This window comes from Dermacentor albipictus, chromosome 5, assembly GCF_038994185.2.
Source record: "Dermacentor albipictus isolate Rhodes 1998 colony chromosome 5, USDA_Dalb.pri_finalv2, whole genome shotgun sequence".
In the NCBI taxonomy this organism is placed as follows: domain Eukaryota; kingdom Metazoa; phylum Arthropoda; class Arachnida; order Ixodida; family Ixodidae; genus Dermacentor; species Dermacentor albipictus.
The window spans coordinates 96,053,670-96,073,330 of NC_091825.1; the positions used below are offsets into that span (position 1 = coordinate 96,053,670).

A 19,661-nucleotide genomic window follows, 5' to 3' on the forward strand; every position below is an offset into this window, starting at 1 on the left:
AGTCCGAACTGTTAATCTACAAACCCACAAGGAGTGGTCGTAAAACCCTGAACGACGAAGAACGGGAATACTTCAAAATACGTATTATATTGGCAGATGGTACTCCCGTACCGCACGTAGACAAAATTAGAATACCCTGTTTACACCTGCAGGCAAATGGCCATAACGTAGAGACGGTGCGAAGACTTCGTCGTTCGGTAGATGACACGATCCGACTCTTGCGTCGCATCACGAATAGACGCAATGGTATGCGTGAAGGCTGCGTGATTCGTCTCGTGCAGGCGTACGCGATAAGCCGCATAACGTATGTTGCCCCCTACCTTAAGTGGATAGGGTGCGAAAAAAAAAAACAAGGTCGAATGCATGATACGAAAGGCTTTTAAGAGGGCGGTCGGCGTTTCACTCAACGCGAGCACCGACAAGTTTCTGGAGCTCGGGCTTCACAACTCACTTGACGAGTTAATCGAGGCGCACGACATTGCGCAGTACGAACGATTGTCTAATTCGAAGACAGGTCGATGCATCCTCGAGGCACTCGGCATCGCGTACCACACTCCGCATGGAGAAAAGATGGCGGTTCAGGCCTCGGTCCGCGACCGCCTGATCATCCCGCCGCTTCCCAAAAACATGCACCCGACGCACCACGCCGCGAGACGCAACAAACGAGCAAGAGACCTTCAGAAGAAGTTCGGCAACAGCAACGAGGCGGTGTACGTAGACGCTGCGCTATATGAAGGAGAGAAAAGCGCACACGCGATCGCGGTTGTAGACCGCACGCGTAAGTGCCTCGCGAGCGCTACAGTGACCACGGGACACACGGAGGCGGCCGAAGAAGCCGCAATAGCCCTAGCACTGGCCGCGGTGCCTAGCGCTGCGATCGTGATCAGCGACTCGCAGGCGGCAATCCGCGGCTTCGGGCGCGGTCGCGTCTCGCGGGAAGCGGTCCGCATACTCCAAATTTGTGACGACGGCGACTCTTCATCGCCCTCGCAACCCCAAAATTCTACAGTCTTCCTCCTCTGGACCCCGGCACACACCGATGTCCCGCTCGCGGGCAACGAGGCGGCCCACGCCACGGCTCGAGGTCTCACACGTCGAGCCGCCGCAGATTATGTGGCCGCCGCCCCCGCCCCCGAGAGCGGGGCATCGGATCTGCCTGATCGGGACACTACAACAGAAATGCAGCAACAAGAATCACAATGGGCGTAGGGCGATCGCCTGACCACGTTCAGAGATCTCACCCAACACTACAGACTCCAAAGACGCACATTCCCGCCACCACACGACAAGTTAAACAGGAATGAGGCCGTAACCTTACGCTTGCTCCAGACACACAGCTACCCTAGCCTCGCAGTCCTACATCACTTCTACCCAGGTTTATATCCAACAGATGCCTGTAAAGCTTGCGGACAACGAGCAACGCTGCGACATATGCTCTGGGAATGTGCCAGCAACCACGGTAATGGGATCACAACCGTTCGCGACGCGTCCGTAATCGCGGCCGTTACCACAGTATACGGGAAGCCTCGAGCTCGCTTCTCCCCGACGCCGCCTCAGCTGCGGGGCCCGCTGGGGACCTTCTCCATCGGCGTCGCCGCCGCTGGGAGGCGGCTCTCAAAAGTTCAGAGTTGGCAGACCAGCTCTGGGCCGTCCGGCAAGCCAAAGATGCCGCCCGAGTCCATGGACTTGGAGCCGCCACCTGACAACGAAACTGCCGGCCATTCATTAATAAAGTTTCTTCTCTCTCTCAAAATACCAATAAATTTCGAAACGTTCGGAATTTATTTATTGCATGAACTTGACGCATAACGTAGCAGTGAGACCGATGACACAATTTATGGGCGTTTGACATAGGCGAGCTCATATCGCATATATTTAAAACAAAAAATTAAGACATTTTATTGCACCACAGCTTCCTTGAAGTGCGCCCAGTTCGCATTCAAAATAAGAAGGAAAGGTTAACTTCCCACGCGCTTGTTTTCTTGACTAAAGTGTTACAACTAGCGTTTTGAATATGACGTCGAAGAGAGCGGCGAATTGGGTCGCGCTATCGAATGACGTGTCGCTGTAAGAGTATTTTACACGGCTGCAGTGGAAGGGGCTGACACTCCTGGCTACGACGGACGTCACGGCGAGAAACTTGAGCTTCTTCCTTGGCCTAAGGTCGCATCAGGTATGCTTGGTTGCCTTAGCGTATATTTTCAACACACTTTCGTTTTTGTTAGGCTTGGTTAAACCTACAGGGTGCTTCTTGGATTAAGAAGCAGAGTTGTCACCAAAGAGAGCTCACCCTAAAGAAATCAGCAAGTTGGAGTCTTTGAACCTATTGGCCTGGAGGCTATGAAGATGGTACGAACGAACAAGTACTGCGCGAGGGCAGCCTTGCAGTATTGACTTAGAAGCGAGGCGGCGGAGTTTCGAAACCAGCAAAGGCTTGACCCTTCGTAGTGGCTCGCTTTGTGCGGGTCGTTGCAGCACGTTGAAGCAGCCTGGCGGCTGCAGAGGCCATTTTGCCCCGCTTGGACGTTGGCGCGCCGTCTACCGCTGAATTGCGAAAAACTGGACGTGGATTGCGCATTCGAATATCACGAACGTGTCATACTGTTGTGTTCTTGATATCGCTAGCACGTGCTTCAGTATGCCTGGTACTCGAATCTTTGCGTCTGGCAGCGACTATCGGTGGGCCTGAAGCGCCAGCGCCCGCTGTCGTTGCGCTTTTGACAGGTCGGGTGCGAATAGGGTTCCTGTCGACACCGTATATATTAGCGATGTTATAGATAGGCGCCTTGCGAATGTCAGTGGCTTGCTTTGTTAGCATAGGCACCGCATGACTCACCGCAGCAGCTGGAGTGAGCATAGCAGGAGAGGTCATGGTCTCCCCGTAACCGGCAGCTCGAGCGGATCTAACCGGGCTTGATCCACGAGAGGCTGCGGATGACTTTGCGATGGCGGGCGTCGGATGTCTCGTTACAGCGGATCGAATCGGCCAGGCAGGCAAAATTCTCTTGTCAGTAGTCATTGCCTCAGGTAGACTAAACCGGCGTGTTTCGAGGACAGCTGTGAAAGGCGGTGTACCGGCCGTATTCGCGGGAATCCGAACACCGCTGTTATTCAGCCTAGTGGGTGGCGCCTTTTCATCGAAGACAGACATTGGGACGGAGCTGACCACTCGACTTCCACGAGCGGTTATTGCTGGCTTCGTTGTAGAAGTCGCTCGATTGCCGGTCATCGCAGTTTGGATGATCATAGCGGGAAAGGTCGCGTTCCTCCCGGCGCCTGCATCTTGTGCGGAGCTTCTCGGCACAGCGTCACCATTGGCTGCGGCTGCGCTGGTCATGACGGGCACCGAAAGGCGAGTCACAGCAGCTAGGATGCGCCAAGCAGCCTCTACCTTCGTCTCACTAGCCGCTACATTAGTGTCGCCAATAACGGGTGTTTTACGACCCACTGTGGTCAATGACTTGCCCGCATTTAACTTGAGAGCGTCATTAATGCGCCAGGCAGGGAAAGTTTTGATTTCGCTGGCGCCAGCAGATCCGCCTGGAGTCGCAAGATTGGTAGGCGTTTCAGTGTTGGGGTCGCTCAATACGGAGCTGCGAGTGGTGGTCAAACTGTCCGCGCTCTCTTCACTATTTCGCGTCGGTATCCCGGCGGCGCTTATCGCTGTCGTTAAAGCCGTGACACCCCCGTCGCCGTTACTGGCAGTCTTAGCTTCTGCAGTTTTGTTTCTCTCTGTACCAGTACTTGCAGCCTCGTTAGTTGCAATGAATTGGCTCTCTCCCGTCCTTCGTGTCCTGATGACGTTTCCCTTTTCGTCTTTGCGGACGCCGTTCGTATCGATATTGGTAACGGTAGAAGTTTCTTCGGTGCTTACAGTCGGTCGGTTCTCGGTGGCCTCGATTGTTGCACTGGTTGCGTTCGCAGGAATGTGAGCACCGCTTTTATTCAGCCAAGTGGGTGACGCCTTTTCATCGAAAGCAGAGACTCGAGCGGACATACCCGTACCAGTTTCTCCAGTGTCGGTCGTTGACTTCGTTGTAGTAGTCCCTCTATTGCCGGTCATAGCAGTTTGGATGGTCATTGCTGGAATTATATTGTTCCTCCCGACACTGTGTATAGGGTGGCGAGCTTCCGAAGAAACTGTGGCTTCTCGATGGTTAGTCTCTCTGTTTTCGATGCTGGCGATAGGTGACGTGATGATCGTAAATGCTTGGCTGCGCTGTCTATCCTTAAGTGCATCGATTGTGGCAGGCAGGGGCACGGAAGTTTGAACACCTGACATCGCCATGAAGCTGCGTAAATGCGTACTAGGTTCCGGTGTACTAATCTCTTTCGCAATTCTTGCGCTTACGGAAACGACAGTGATCGATAATGCCATGCGGCGGTTTCTTGAAGTCCCACTTTCAGTGAAGCTGGGGTCAGTGGGTGCGCTAACAGCAGCCACTGTCGCTGGATTGATGCCGGGGCCGGTGCGGAAATAGCCCGGCAACACCGACTTTGCTTTCACCGTGGAAGCAGTGCCCGATTTGCGAATGCTTGCCATGTGCACTCTTGTTACGTCTGTACCCGCGGCTGTAGTTTGCATGGATGCGTCACGACTGATGCCTGGACTACTGATAAACATGGCGGGCACATTTGTGCCCTCGGAACGTATGTCTCCGTTTGTATATAAAATTCCGGCATTTGTGCGTCCGTATTCATTTAGCACAGGGCTGCTCGTCGTGTTCCCTGCAGTATCTTGTTGATGAAACGTCTTCCCAAGCGAACTTTCGCTAGCAGAAGAAATTCGAGAAGAGATTGCTTCTTTCTTAAAATTTTTAGACGGCGTTGTGGCCCCGTGAACGGTTGTTTCGTTACTCCATTTCGTTTCTACCCAAGCATCCACTTTGTCAAGACCATTTAGCTTTCCTGTCTGGTTTTCTGTGGTAGCAACTATAGGGATGGTGCTCGTCACAGCACTGATTTTGCTGACGCCAGTGCTTTTAGACTTTTCAGTCGGAATGTCGTTTGTTACGATACCACGAAACTGAGTTGCGTCATTCGGACGTGAAGCAGTTTCTTCGATTTCATTAACGTGGCTGCTCGTCCCTCCGTGCTTGACGCTATTACTGGAATCAGTTGCGTCTTTTACGATAGCCGTCATCGTGTCACCAGAAGCAGCGTTTCGACCCGTACTCGAGCTCAGAGATGCAGCCTTCGCTTGGCTGGTCGCATTGCCGATTCTTTCGTTGGACACAAATATTTCTGTCCGGGAAGCGGCTCTGGGTGTTGCATGTTCGGTACTGTTGAAAAGGCCCCAGCGAAATTCTTCGTCCTTCGGTATCGCGCCGTACCTGCCTGTGAGCATATACTGCGGTGTTATCATTTTCCCAGGCGTCTCCGTTGTCGTGGTCGTCTCGAAGAGGGCGCCTTTTTCCAATGGCACGCGCGTACGGCTCGACCTGATTGTCTCATGCATCGGTCTTGCACGCGGTTGTTCGGCTGCCTCAGCTCGTGTACCCGAGAGCGATGGCGTACCTAACATTGCTGACACCCACGTTTGCTGTGTCACCATCCACTCTGCCGGCGTGCTCGTCGCTGACCTGCCTACGGGTGTGCCTCTGCCCTCAGCTTCACCCTCGGTCTTTGCTCGAGTGACTCCCTGAAATGGCGCTGAACCGACGATGTCGGTCTGGTCTATCGCTGTGATAAACGCACTCGTGTTCTCGATTAGGTAAACGCCGGTGACTGCAGTCGCGACGGAGATACCGTCGTCGATCGCTGGAATGTCGAGCAGATCAGCTGCGCGCAAAACGGTGGTGGACGATGGTGCAAGGGCAGTTGCTGTCGTGTAGTCTGGAGGGGAGGGGCCAATCAGAGACAGATCGCTGCTTTCGGTCTCGTCACCGGTTTTGGTGTCGGTGATGCCTTCGTCCTTGTTGTGGTAGGGATCGACGATGTCTGCGACGAATCCTCCAGCATCTCCAGACCCGGGAGCACCGCGGACATCTCCAGGTGGTGTGTCAGATCTGCCAGCAGGCGCTCTTGTCTCAGCAGAAGCGGTGAGTGCGGTGTCCCCAGCTCTGGTGACATTTGTCGGCTTTGTTTCGGCAGCGGTGTAGACGGCTCCCGTAGCTGTCCATACCATATCCGTTCTTTCAGGACCTGCAGCAGGGGCATTAGGTTTTCGACGCTAAGTGACGCTCGTTTGCGAGCTTTAGCAAATATCGAGGCAATGATGTGGATGACTGACGACAAGAAAAGAATTTAGAATGAGCGTTGAAGGAAGCAATGAACCAGTGTAAGAGGCGTAACAGTGTACACGTGCAAAAGAGTAGAAAAATAATACGCAGGAGGACAAATCGTGATATAGGCGCGGTTCTACCTTGATGTATGGTTAGTAGAAACCAACGCGAGTAACTGGCTTTTGCAACATCGACACAATCTTCTGCACGAATACGTGTAGACTGCATTTACAACAGCGATTTCACAATGCAATAGGTATTGAACAGGTGCAAATTAGCCGTGACAACATTGCTACAATGTAGACAAAAAATAATAAGCACTAGTGGGCAAACAGTTGGTTCAAACGTGCGCACGGGCATAAATGAAAAAGAAGACCCCCCCCCCCCAAAATTTGAAAAATGAGTGGAATGTACGAAAATAAATGGAAGTATAATATTGGGACCAAATGGACTGTCATGCCGCTCTGCAGATGTGGTAACTGGAAACGCATCGTATCACCTAACGTTGACGTCACGGAATGTCCTGAATCTGCACAAAGGCAAATACCACATGTGTTCCTGTCGCGCTTTAAGCAAGGTAAACTCTGGAACATGCCATTTCTTTCCCTTTAATTTCTAATTTGTTCATTGTGTGCCTGCCGTAAAGTCGGGGATTGGCAACCTAACTAATTTACTGAAAAGCGACTGTTAATGGCGGTCTACAAGGCACTCAAGACCGCTTAAACCATCTCTTTCTGCAGTATGTGCAATGTTTAATGTTGGGAACAGAAGTCTTCTCCAGACAGTACAAATGAATAATATAAAGTAAAGGTGAATAGAGCTTTATGCATAATGATCTTTACACCTTTTCCTCAGTATAGTACAATAGTTTAGAAATTGTGCCGTCAGCTCCGGATACCTTTGCTAATGTAGGCTCTCCGTTCGGATTCCATGACACGAGCTGTGGTGCTCGTAGCGGTGTTCTTGTCGAGTGCCTTGCCGCGGTCATGGTACTCGATAATTATCGCTAATTCGGCGGGCGTAACTTCGCCCGTCATGCCAGCAGCACTTCGGATGGTACTCGACGCACCCACATCGTCGAACGGTAGTGCAGGGCCGTTGTCTTGCGTCTTCGGCGCAATGGTAATAAAGCGCCAACCACCTTCGAGCGGATAGCCTTTACGGGTACGGATGTCGATCAGTGTAGGAATAGTGCCGCTTCCGACCACCAGTTGAGACGCGTTGGGCGGCACTGCCGCGTCTAAAGACGCCGCTCCGGTCGCTATCGAGATCGCCGCTTCGGACGTGGCCGTTGATTCGCGTGAAGCGTTGAGCACGCCCACGTCCGCGGTTATCTTCTCGGCTTTCCGTGCCTTGGCGCGCCCCACCATCCTCGCTATGACGTGGCCGGCGATGAACGTCAGCAGGCTGAACGAAACGAGGATGAGGGGAATGGAAAAGGAGAGAAGGAAACGGTCTCGGAGAGGCAGCTTGTTCAGTGCCACGCCCCTTGCCCTTGACGAAGCCCCGCGAGACAGCGGCCGCAGCTGCTGCTTCTTGGCCTCCTTGCTGGGAGCTCGTTTGTTGCCCGGCGGCGTCTTGATGGTCACTCGCATCGTGTTCCGAGGTGGGGGCTGAGCGTGCGTATGTCGCTCCATCTCCGCCAGCGTTGCAGGCAGAAGTGCGGAAGTGCGGCCTCCAGTGCAGTTTTTTTACGCCGGTGACGAAGTGCCGCCGAGACGAAACAGGCGCGATGGTGTCGTTGTAGGCTTAACGATGAGACGTGAGCACTAGCGCGACTCGGAGAACAGACGCCACGGTGCGACATTCGGGCGCCCCAGATTCTTCTTCCGTTTCTTCTTTTCCGACTTCTCGCCTCATGCGCGCGCCCACTTCGTGGTTTTAGGGCCTCGATTTTAGACCCCACCTGCGGGCAATTGCAAAAATTGTCACGCTTCGTATAGCGTACAGATCGTCTGCGCTACTAGATTTACTAAAGCTTACCTCTGAATTTCCGAACTCCGGGCAAAAACAAACGAGAGACTCTGGCATCAAGACGAATAGTGAACAGTGTAACAGAGAGCGCTGCGAGCGTAGCTGTCTCAAGGTGCCTTTGTCGAAAGAGAGGAAGAAAAGGTACTGAGGTCAGCCAGGGGGTGCGTCCGGTTTGCTACCCTACGCAGGGGGAAGGGGTCTATGAAAGAAAAAGAAAGAAGAACGAAGGCATAGGGTGCCGCTTCATCTAACTCTTAATTCTAGTCTACCTTTTCATTTGAATTATTTTACATTTCTTGCATATGTTATATTGAACTACCAGGTCCTTGGCTAATCCTTCAGAGTGGGTGTATGTGCTATTAACTTCTAGGCTCTACATCTACACCCGGAGCTGCATACTGGAACTACACTTGGTCACTAAGGTCTGTAGACGTCAGGAACTGCAGCATTTCACTCTTAGTTTCTTAACTTCACATAATCGTTCTCATTATGAAGCGGCGGGGTCCGTGTGGATGTGTTCGCCGCACTTTGAAGGATTGTCATGTTTCGAAGCCAGGTCGTATGCTGGATCATTATAGGTCAGGTTGAAATCTCATACAATTTGTGAAAACTTATAAAATTACGTATGGATGCATGAAACATGAGACTTGCACGAAACCTCTAACATTTCGCTTGAATGGCAAATCATTTCTGCGAAAACCCGCAAGGGGTAGGATCATTCACGAAAGGAAAAAAAATTGGCATCCATCCGTCTTCCAGCACGGAAGCTTCAAAAAAAATCCAATGCGGTTTTTTTTTATAAAAAAGCATTGCAGTTGGAAAAAAAAAACCTGAGTCAGGACTAATTATCCTTCAGTTACGAAGATTTCTTTCCGAAGAAACTGGTATGGGTTAACTCTGTATACCATAGCTTCGGGTTACAAGACGGGTGGAGGTTATTTTTTCCTTTCATTCGACTGGAACATTGGGGCACTTCGAAATGATGACCACCGGCGATCCTGTTAACGAAACAGCCGGCTTACTGAAACCTTGCAGGGACTGAACGCAAGGCCTCCTCTATTTGTAAGGCGCTTCGAGCTGACGGTGTCTGTAGCTTAGTATATATATAAAAAAAACATGCGAAGAGCATCAGCCAGTGACTGTAGCGTGAGGATGTCCTATCGGTAATGCTCAGGCAATTTCCCGGGAAGAGGTATCCTGATGTTCTGACGCTTTCGACTGTCACCTGTCCTAGAGATCACCAAATTTATTAGCACTTGAGAGCTCACTTATACTTCTTTCTTTTTCTAAACTAGTAAATATTGAAGAAAAAAGAAATCGGTGACCTCTAGAAATTGCGCAAATCAGCAGCGTAATCAGCAGTATAGTCAACGCGGCGAGAATGACGCTCCACAATAGCACCAGTTGCGCCGTAGGAGATGCGACAAGGTGGTGGTGAAGTGTCACACCGTACACGGGTAATTCGGGCGTTTCTATACGGCATCTGCACTGACTTGAAGCCGAAGTCAGCGAATCTGCTAAGGGAACAATTCTTGCCTCTCACTTGCGGCTGTTGGTCCGCTAGGCGCTGCAGCCTCCAGCTTTCCAGATGACCGAACATCGCAAGAGGGAAACCATCCGATTCAAAGCTGTCGGTCCTTAGACGCAACCGTCACGGGTGCTCAGAGGCAGTGACATTCGTTTTGTTAAGCATTCAGTCGTGGGGTCGAGTTTAGCTCACGGCTGCGTAGGGATGTGGGCTATAAATTAAAAACAAATACATGAATAAAAACAATTTTGTATGGTGCGTTGGTTGCACGTTAGAAGGCCCCGCATCAGGCTTGAGCATTGAAAACGGTTAATGATGGTGCGCAAATTACGCAGCGACTGTGCTGCAAGGTATTAAAAACTGCAGAAACGCAAAGTGTCGACGCCGTCCTTCTCCTCCATAGACATTGCGGCGATGGGCGAGCAACGTCACGTGCAATGGCTCTTCCACGTCACACGTTATGCCACCGACGGCGGACCAATAGCTGCTGGAGTAGAGGTGTCAACAAGGAGGTCCCCGTGAAACGTTGAGCGCGCAGCACCGCCATGGGAACTGCACTGCATCACTTATAGAGTGTATTATGGCACTGCAACAGCGACAGAGAGAGAGAGAGAGAGAGAGAGAGAGAGAGAGAGAGAGAGAGAGAGAGAGAGAGAGACCGGGAAGGCAGGGAGGTCAACTAGAAGCACGTCCGGTTTGCTACCCTGCACTGGGGGAAGGAGAGATAGAAAAGGCATGATGTGAGAGTCGCGGAGACGGGAATCCCGACGAAATAGGAGGAGGTGATGGGCACCCGTCCCCGATGTAAGAGACGTGCAGGATAGAAATTTCGCTTGCGGGCATGCGAGGGAACTGGAAAGAGGCGGGCTACCCTGGTCAGGGCAGCGCGCCTCCACTCACCGCGCGATGCTTCGCGCTGTTCCTTAGCGCGGCTACACTACCCCTTTCATTTCTTTTTTTTCTTCGGTAGAACGCTCCATAAATCGTTTGCTATAACCCCTAGTGCGTAGCCAAACTTTTTTGACGGGTCCTTGTGGATGGCTCTGGTGGAAAGTGTTCCGGGAGGCAGTGAAAGAAAGCTTCGCCTTAAAAATTTACGCTCACCTGCGAGGACCGTCGATTACTGCGAGGACGTTACTGTCCACGTACGAGGCCAATAAGTAAATGCGTGTTTCTTTTAATAACGATCAAAATGCAGTGACAGACAGCATATACAAAGCGACAAATAAAGCGTCGACTTGTCGCCAGAACAAATCTCCATTTGGTGGTGGCGTCTTCCAAGTGGTGACTCGTCAGCTGAGTGTCGAGGCACCTTCGGCACTGCCGTCTCCCGCTGCGTTGTTTCGGGCGCCACCTCTGGCGCTGTCAGTGGCGCCACCTAGCGCAGGCAGGACGATCAGCGCCGCCCCGGTCGTCGTGTCGGCATCGGCGGTGATGTTGGGTCTGGCCGGCAAGCGCTTGCGGGCACCGCCCACCCCGGCGGCGTCGGCCTGTGCGAACCGCAGCAGGTATGCCAGCACGCCGATGACGAGCAGCGCGCAGAGGACGAGAAGTGCCACGCACGCGCTCTCCATGGGGTCTCCGAGGGCGCGCAGCGCTCTCCGCTTGCGCTTCTCGCGGCGGGCGGATCGGGCTCTGCCTGCCTGCGTGCATTGACGACGGCTACGTGAAGGTGCGTCCGTAATGACGAAATGAATGCCGGGACTGATACGTGTTCAGGCGTAACCACCTGAAGCGTTTCAATGCGTTAGCATTGTCAAAGATGGGAAATAACTGTACGGGAGAGAGCTAAGAAGAACACACACACACATAAATAAATAAATATAGTCATATCATGAGAAGCCAACAAACACTGGCACCAAGGACAACATAGGGGAAACTACTTGTGCTTAATAAATGAAAATAAAGGAACGAAAAATTATAAATAATTATCATCATCATCATCGTCATCATCCTTCGTCCACTGCAGGACGAAAGCCTTTCCCTGTGATCTGCAATTACTCCGTTCCTGCGCCAACTGATTCCAACTAGCGGCCACGAATTTCCTAATTTTCTCGCTCCACCTAGTCTTCTGCCGTCCTCGGCTGCGCTTTCCTTCTCTTGGCACCCATTCTGCAACCCTAACGGTGCACCGGTTATCCAGCCTACGCATTATATGACCTGCCCCGTTCCATTTTTTCAATCTTAATGTCAATTATAATATCGGCTATAGCTGTTTGCTCTCTAATACAAACTGCTCTCTTTCTGTCTCATATAACGTTGTCCTAGCATTCTTCGTTCCGTCGCTCTTTGCGCGATCCTTAACTTGTTCTCAAGGTTCTTTGTCAGTCTACAAGTTTCTGCCCCACATGTCAGCATCGGTAAAATACAATGATTGTACACCTCCCTTTTCAATGATAATTTTGATAATTTCCCGTTCTCGGCTTGTCCGCGGGTCCTGATATTCTTACACCCTCTGCTGCGTTACAGGTCTGACCGCTGCCATGGTCATGTGCTCCGCAGCTGCTGGGGACTGAATGCCATTGGTAGATCGAACGAGTCATTTGGGAGGGAGTGGCCGAATCCTGCACCAGGGAGGCCAATTCCTGTTATGGTGAGGGAGTGTCTTTTGTTGAAACTTAATGGGTCTTCCTAATTTGGCTGTAGCTGGATTAGCACAGCCCCACTCGCTCTCGGCATCTTTTGCTGGTGTCAGGCGCCATTACAAGCCTACCATTATACTGTTGCAAAACGCGGCATGACACCTTTTACTAGCGAATCCGAACACGTAGAACCGACACGCACCTCACCGCACTCCAAGGGCACACACTGCTTATCCGTAGCCAAGGCGATCGTGCATTGGTCGACGTCCCTCAGTGCTGTGACTGTTGTGAGGTAACTCGAAAACCGCAAGCGGTCACACGCAACACAGGCCAAAAAAAAATGGTTCCCTACAAACTCCCTCTTAAACCTGGCCATTGCTCAGGGTTGCGTACTCCAGGGTAGTGTATCGTACTGCTGCCGAGTTGTAGCGACGCCTGCATATCGAAGCTCGACCGACGTTACTAATGGGGTAGCGTGGCGTTGTCGGCGGGCTGCAGGCATCTCGTAGATCACGGCGACCAAGCAAGGGCGAGACGATTTCTAGTGCGAAACTTGCACGGTTAATTCAAAGGCTGGTGAAAGAAGATGAGAAGAGCATGAAGTGATTAAAAGTACATTTCGGGTCCCCTTAAATAGGCTCTCTACAATCGTGGGAATCCCTCCCACGATTCCTTGCTTCCATCGACGTCACGTGACCGGCACAGAGTAGGATTGGCGGAAAGAGGGCCCCGCCTCCGGTTATACCACGCCTCTGGTGGTACCGTGCCTCCTGGAATTTTAGACGCTTGTCCATTTCTTTTGCGCGTTGCTTGTTCGTGGAAGTTCTCCTGTAGAGTTTGACCATTCGAGGAAAGCGTCCCTCTAAAGTGGTACACACACACACACAAAAGTGGCCTGTAAACACTGCGGGGCTTCCGCCAGACCGGCAGACACTCGAAATGGTCATGGTGAATTAGGAAGTCACGCTTCTTTTTGACGAAGAAGGTCGGGTGAGAGAAAGTCCTTCCTGCACGAGGTGCGGGACGCCAACCATAGCAGGAGAAGTCATGCCTCATTTCGACGAGGCATGGTGAGAGAAGGTCGGGTGAAATTCCTTTCTGCGCGTGGTGCCAGACGCCAACCGTAACATCCGGTGAAACGTTCAAAGTTTGCGGGATCGGGGCCACATGGACGGTTCGCATTTCTTTCCGCCTCGCGGGCAGCATGCTTACGGGAGCGCCACCACGGGAGAGCGGAAGGAAAGGAAAGGAGATACGCAAGCGCTTGGAACGCTGACAAAGTAAGGGCGGTGCGAACGTAGACATGGCCGACGCGAGTCAAAGTGTACTATCTATTTTCATCAGCTTAACATCAGATGCGGCTGTATTTCGACTGAAGATATTAAACTTATTTTTTTGCAAGTTGGCGGAGTGCTTAAAACCTGCGTCGCCTCCGCCACGGGTCGGCCCGTTGTTGCATTACCTCGGGATTGGCCCCTGTATGGGGACACGGGTATTTCAAGGGCGCGTTACAGGTCCCCGAGCGCACAGAGGTATGTGCCATTGAGCTTGGATCCTTTCTCCACTATCACGAGGATCGGCCCACATGATTGTTTGTTTTTGTAAACATATCGGACACATCATTTTCCAGATCCTAGCCATAGACAGCTTCGCTGTAAAAATACTCTGAGGAGCTCCACATGATGGCAAGTGAACTATATGCAATTGGTTTCATTCAGCTGCGGCTAATCATTCTTGTTTAAATCCTTGGGTCAAGCTACGTGAAACACCCTGTATATCCTTGTATAGTTGCTGAACCATGTATCTTGACTACTTCCACATTTAAAATTGATAATATAGAGAAAATCAGACATCCACCCGTTCGTAGCGATTGCTATAAAGGAAACTCATTCGGGTTCCTTGAAAGAAAAGGCTCGCAGTCGAAGAAAAATTAATCCTGGTCCGGGACTCGAACCCGGCACCACTGCCTTTCCGGGGCAGCCGCTCTACCGTCTGAGCTAAGCATGCGGCAAGCAGATGGCAGGGCGAAGTCGAATTTATCGACAACTCGAAGATTGCTGTTAGAAAATTCTTGTTAGAATGGCCCCGTGATTGGTCTTCGGAAGTATTCTTTAAATAAATAAATAAATAGTAACATTAACCTACATAAATAGCTGTAAAGAGGCGCTGTACCAAAGCGATAAGCAAACATTGCACGACGCTACAGACTTCAACTGTGTGCACGAGGATGAATATTTTTCAAGCTTGTATCTGTCTGCCGTAACGCCTTCGGGAAAAGCGGGGAAATGTCTTAGTAAAGCTGATTTCTTACATGGCGGGTGCGATGCTCTACCAATTGAGCTACTGCGGCGCTGTTTCCCCATCCACTTTCTTGGGTACTTATGTGTACTAGTAAACCCTGGGACTGCGAAGTGGGAAATGCGAAGGTTGTGGGTTCGGTTCCAACCTGCGGAGAGTTGTTTTTTCATCCGCTTTAATTTTCATGAATTTATCGTTTCGTCATTCCATTTATGAGGCACAAGTAATTTCCCCTATGTGGTCCTTGGTGTCAGTGTTTGTTGGCTTCTCATGGTATGACTAATAAAAATCGGGCCCCTCGGTTATCCCCCTTGCTTCTCGTTTATATACATATATATATATATATATATATATATATATATATATATATATATATATATATATATATATATATATATATATATATAAAATGGCTGTGGCTTAGGTAAGGTTAAGCCCAGGATGCGAAGCATACTAGCCTTTATTTTAGTTGTTGAACCACTGTTTAGCCTGGTGAACTGCTGTTGCTTGGCTATATTTGGTTCGGCTAGACGAAGAAACAACTCATGCATTACTTCTTCGCCTTCAAGAGTGGAACGCGACAGCGTTCCCGTCGACCCGCCAAGGGGTGTAAGACAATGGGCTACAGGGCAGCGACTACGCGCCCCGCATTGGACGCGGTGAGCGTCGAGCAAAGCAGCGTTCGGCGCGGCAACGAAATGTGCGCCTGAGCAAGAGACGCACGCCTTAGAAACAGCGCGTTTCTAAGGCAACACCGCATTCACTAGAGGCGCTTTTGTACCGCTTTGAAGCGTTGTACTCGTGGCTCAGTGGTAGCGTCTCCGTCCCACACTCCGGAGACCCTGGTTCGATTCCCACCCAGCCCGTCTTGCAAGAGTTGAGCCAAAGCCACTTCTCCTCTGTCGTGACGTCACGGTGTCACGTGATTTCATGGTCACCGCCGCGCCTGAGGAGCTGGGTTGAGCCCTCGTAATATGCTTCGCATAATATATATATACATATATATATATATATATATATATATATATATATATATATATATATATATATATAAATATATATATATATGGCGTGTGGGTGTTTTCGCATCGGGGAAACTATCTGTTGATGAAATGGAAATGTACAAAATAATAAAGAAAAGGGAAATGAAACTGGAAGAAAGATAATTTGTCGGCGGTACGTTGGGGCCAAAAACTCAATATTTTCTAACTTTCCACTTAACTACAGCTAATATACCCGACGCCTTCCTTGGCTTCATTGTTGGTTTTCTATGGACATGATTAACAAAAGTCGAGCCCTTTGGTTTCCCTTCTTCCCTCCTTCATTCATAGCGGGGGTCTTGAATCTGTCAGCATCCTTGATTTCATTAGGTAGCATACGAGGGCTTTTTAGCCACGTGACAGCTCTCCTATGTTCAGCTGTTACGTGACGCCATCGGGCAAAAAAGGGATGTTCCACATTCGCACGCCATGGCTTTGAGTGGCGCTGGCTAACGCTCCCAGGGCTAGATCTAGTAAAACATAAATACCCAAGTTAGTAGACGGATCGGTAGCCGTCGCTGCAGCACAATTGGTAGTGCAAGACACGCGAGGTGCGGAGGTTGTGTCTTCGGCTCTCACCGAACACCGAAGAACACACTTGGGCTTCGGCGTACGGATTGCATGCGAGAGCAGGGAAGAAGCAGCCGAGAGAAATAGGCAATCTGGCGTACGGTCAGCACTCTGTTTCTTTACAATGGCGCAGTCTACGAAAACGCAGCCTAAGGCCTTGTCTTTAGGACTAGTCCTAGTGGGACCTCGCCCTCCCGGGTGGCTCCTGCGGTCAGGGAGGGCCGTCCACGCTTCCCTTGCCACGAGGAGTTTCGCAGCAAGGAAGCGCCTGAGCAAGGCGAAGGTGAGTATACATCGATGTCGAAGGACAAGGACGGACACAAGGACTAGTACAAGTCGTTTAGCTGGCGTATGCACGCGTTTCCTTTGAGGTGCACTTGCTGCTGGTTTTATGATCTGGCGCTTGGCGCCAGGGAAGTCGCGATGCTACGATCGCGTCGCTGTCTCAGGTTAAAGTCACTGTGACGCGCTATGTCAAAAGCCCTCCGTGAACAATGTCTCCGCCACCTCCTAACCTTTGATCGCCTCCTGCGTGGGACGTGCCTTGGCGACCGCCTGGGGAGTTACATTGGAGCATCGCCAAAGACCCGAGAGTTGCGGCGGCTGAGGCAGCAGCGTGCGCTGCGGTCGAAGCCGCCGTCGTGGCTGTGCCGATGGCAGCCTTCACCGGCAGTGCGGCAGTTGGCACTGCGGGGTTCTGGAACGGACATGGAGGCGAGGCCGCCAGCGAGGCCGCCAGCGCGCCCGTATAGGGCGCGCTGGCTGCGAGGAATGAGAGATTGACGTTGCATACCGCAAAGGGCTCAGAAAGCGTACACCCTATAGGTAAGTCAACTGCGCCTTTAGTGCAATTGCGTAATACGGCTCCTTCACGAGTTCTGGGCGTTTGGGTAATCATAGAAAACAGCCGGGATCAGATAGCTTTAGACAATTTGTGGGCGTAGGGAAATATTTTAAATAGGTGAAAGAGGAGGAGGAGCGCGGTGGTCAAAGAGAGGAGGAGGGCGAGGTAGACACAGACGACTAGGTCGACGTCACATGACAGGGTGGTGCCATCCTGTCCGATTGCTGGCTGCACCAGTCGCGCAGCGCCGATTGCTTCATTCGCGGCAAGCGAGTCACAGAAAGAGTGATCACGTGCGCTTGTGTGAACGTAATTAGTGCATCACAGAGATAGAAATTTAGAGAAAAGCACACATAGATGTATGTCACAGCTGCTATTTACTTCATTTGAAAAGTTGTGGGGCCTCGAAGGGGCTCAAGGCTGCAGTATACTGCAGCATTCATTGCTAAGGAGTCGACCCGCAGCAGGATCAGAACCGTGGTTTCAGTTTTGACAGCAAGTTTCATGAAACACACCGGCATTAATATAGGCGATGCGTGGAAGGTTTGTCGGCTGAGTTTAAAATGAACCAAAGCAATTGCGACATGACGATTAAGCTGAATAAAAAATAATTATGGGGTTTTACGTGCCAAAACCACTTTCTGATTACGAGGCACGCCGTAGTGGAGGACTCAGGAAATTTCGACCACCTGGGGTTCTTTAACCTGCACCTAAATGTAAGTACACGGGTGTTTTCGCATATCGCCCCCATCGAAATGCGGCCGCCGTGGCCGGGATTTGATCCCGCGACCTCGTGCTCAGCAGCCTGACACCATAGCCACTGAGCAACCGCGGCGGGTAAGCTGAATAAGCACTAGGCGTGGCAATGTTGAAGATTGGGTGCGTTGGTATCGCGTACTTGCCGACAGATCACGCGATAGCCACGCGACATAAAAGATAACACATATAGTTACACAGAACGCTACGGTTTTGTGTGCGTGCCTTCTCTTGTGTTGAGTGGTTATTGCACCATTTGTCCGTAAGTGCTAGGTAGACGCATGAATTTCTCAATTTCTTCGCGCTATCTACTTCTCGATAAGCAGCCATAGATAGCATTTTCTTTTCCTTCGCACCAAATTTGCTATCCTAATGGACTGTTTGTTTCAAATACTTCATCACCCTCCTTAACTAGAATGCCATCTACAGGCGTTCGAGCCCTCTCACCCCTCTATGGAATATTTTCGCGTTCTAGTGAAGGTGAGGAACTCGCTCCTATCACTTTTGTCATCGCTTCCTTTCATTATCGCTTGTATGACTCTGGGCGAAGTCCTTAGCTCCTTTCACGCCCGTTTTTCTAGCTTTCGATTTTCGGCATTACAATAAGTTACGCTGAGGGTAAGTCATGACTTGGGAGTTTCGGTGAAATGCGCTATTCGCAACTTTTGTTTTCGTTTCTCGCGAATATACCGTTCGCTATGTATACAGTTGGCCTAAGTGAACGTTCTCCTTCACTCCTTCTAAGGCTTCGTAGATAATGTTCCTAATCTTCGCTTACCTAACAAGTATTCCTCATTACTGTAGTTTTCTGCACATTCTCTCACTCACCCACTCATCTATACGTCTGTTCAGGTCCCGAATATCTCAAAAAGCTATCTCTGCGTTTGAGTAGCATGATTCCTCCTACCTTCCACTGGTTCTGCTGTCGCTCCATTGCTAGGCGTGGCCATAGCGTCTAGCCTTGCCAAGCGTGATGAATGGTTAGAGCCTGTAAATTTCACCAAAACTGGGATCTCAAAAGCAGTGGCCGGTGGAGACAGGTTGCGCGTCCTTCTGCTGCTTCTTCTTCTTCTTCTTCAGCTTCCAGGATTAGAACTCGCCTACAATAACGACCTATGTTGAACTGGGACTATATTGAACTGGAACTGTTTTCAAAATTGGAACTAAGAAATAAAGGTTTGAATCCAGAAGGCTTTTAAGTGAAGCTTTCTTTGCCACTGCCTTCCACTTTGAAGTTGCTGGCTGCTGCTGAATCGGCGAGTGGTCAAGTTGGGCCACACAAGGTATGTGAACATTTTTGGCCAATTCCTCGGAATGGTCATGTGCCACTGGGTATGTGGGCGATCAGGCAAGCATAAAAAGAGGCAAGACGGGAAGAAATGCGCAATATAAAATTGAAGTAGGTGGCTGCAGAAAAGTGAAGTAGGCATCAGAAGCAGCCGAGTGTGGAGATAGAGAGAGAGAAACCATTTATTTCTGAGATGGGCTGACTTCCTCGTAGGGTGGAGCCCTTAGTTCAGAGCCCCATTGGTTCACGCCACTCCACGTGCACGCCGTATCAGCCGTCGCTGCTCTGGCAGGTCCAAGCTGGTCAGCGCAGCTATCTCTACCTGGTCTCTACCTATCTCTATCTCTACCTCTATATCTCCCTGGTGCAATCATGCTTCACCAGGGAGGATGGTGAAGGTGAAGGAATTGCGTAGTAACCCGGAAGCTGTGGGCACTCCCAGGTGCAATGATACGGTGGACTTCGCTCCACAGTAGGGACCACATGAGAGATATTGTGTGGGGTGCAGAGGTGAAGATAAAAGAGACAGGGGAATTAATTAGTTTGAAGCTGCCGCC

General features: G+C 50.8%; 4 protein-coding genes, 1 long non-coding RNA gene and 1 pseudogene across 7 annotated transcripts in view; 2 read left to right on the forward strand and 4 right to left on the reverse strand.

Annotated features, from left to right (window-relative positions):
- The window catches only part of LOC135918631 (uncharacterized), an 84,393-nt gene that overhangs the window by 33,063 nt on the left and 31,669 nt on the right, over positions 1–19,661 (reverse strand). The window contains exon 1 of one of the 3 annotated variants that reach the window (XM_065452260.1): positions 18,724–18,865. The exons of the other annotated variants lie outside the window; for them this stretch is intronic. The gene's annotated coding sequence lies outside the window, so the exon portion shown is untranslated. Of the gene's footprint in view, positions 1–18,723; positions 18,866–19,661 lie in introns of those variants that run through there. 3 annotated transcript variants of the gene reach the window in all.
- The window catches only part of LOC135918633 (uncharacterized), a 50,379-nt gene that overhangs the window by 25,118 nt on the left and 5,600 nt on the right, over positions 1–19,661 (reverse strand). The gene's annotated exons all lie outside the window — the stretch shown is intronic.
- LOC135918627 (streptococcal hemagglutinin-like) lies at positions 1,871–7,829 on the reverse strand. Its single transcript, XM_065452248.2, has 2 exons — positions 7,123–7,829; positions 1,871–6,144 (listed from the first exon to the last, which is right to left on the reverse strand). Exons 1-2 carry the CDS (start codon positions 7,817–7,819, stop codon positions 2,597–2,599), a joined length of 4,245 nt encoding a protein of 1,414 aa, XP_065308320.1. The 5' UTR covers positions 7,820–7,829; the 3' UTR covers positions 1,871–2,596.
- LOC135918629 (presenilin-1-like) overlaps positions 5,907–19,661 on the forward strand; it is a 28,927-nt gene continuing 15,172 nt past the window's right edge. Inside the window, exon 1 of the mRNA XM_065452251.1 lies at positions 5,907–6,041. The gene's annotated coding sequence lies outside the window, so the exon portion shown is untranslated. The remainder of the gene's footprint in view (positions 6,042–19,661) is intronic.
- Positions 10,888–17,055, reverse strand: LOC135918634 (uncharacterized). Its single transcript, XR_010569711.1, has 2 exons — positions 16,732–17,055; positions 10,888–11,369 (listed from the first exon to the last, which is right to left on the reverse strand). It is a non-coding gene; the product is annotated as an uncharacterized lncRNA (long non-coding RNA).
- Positions 13,612–13,791, forward strand: LOC135918648 (U2 spliceosomal RNA; annotated as a pseudogene).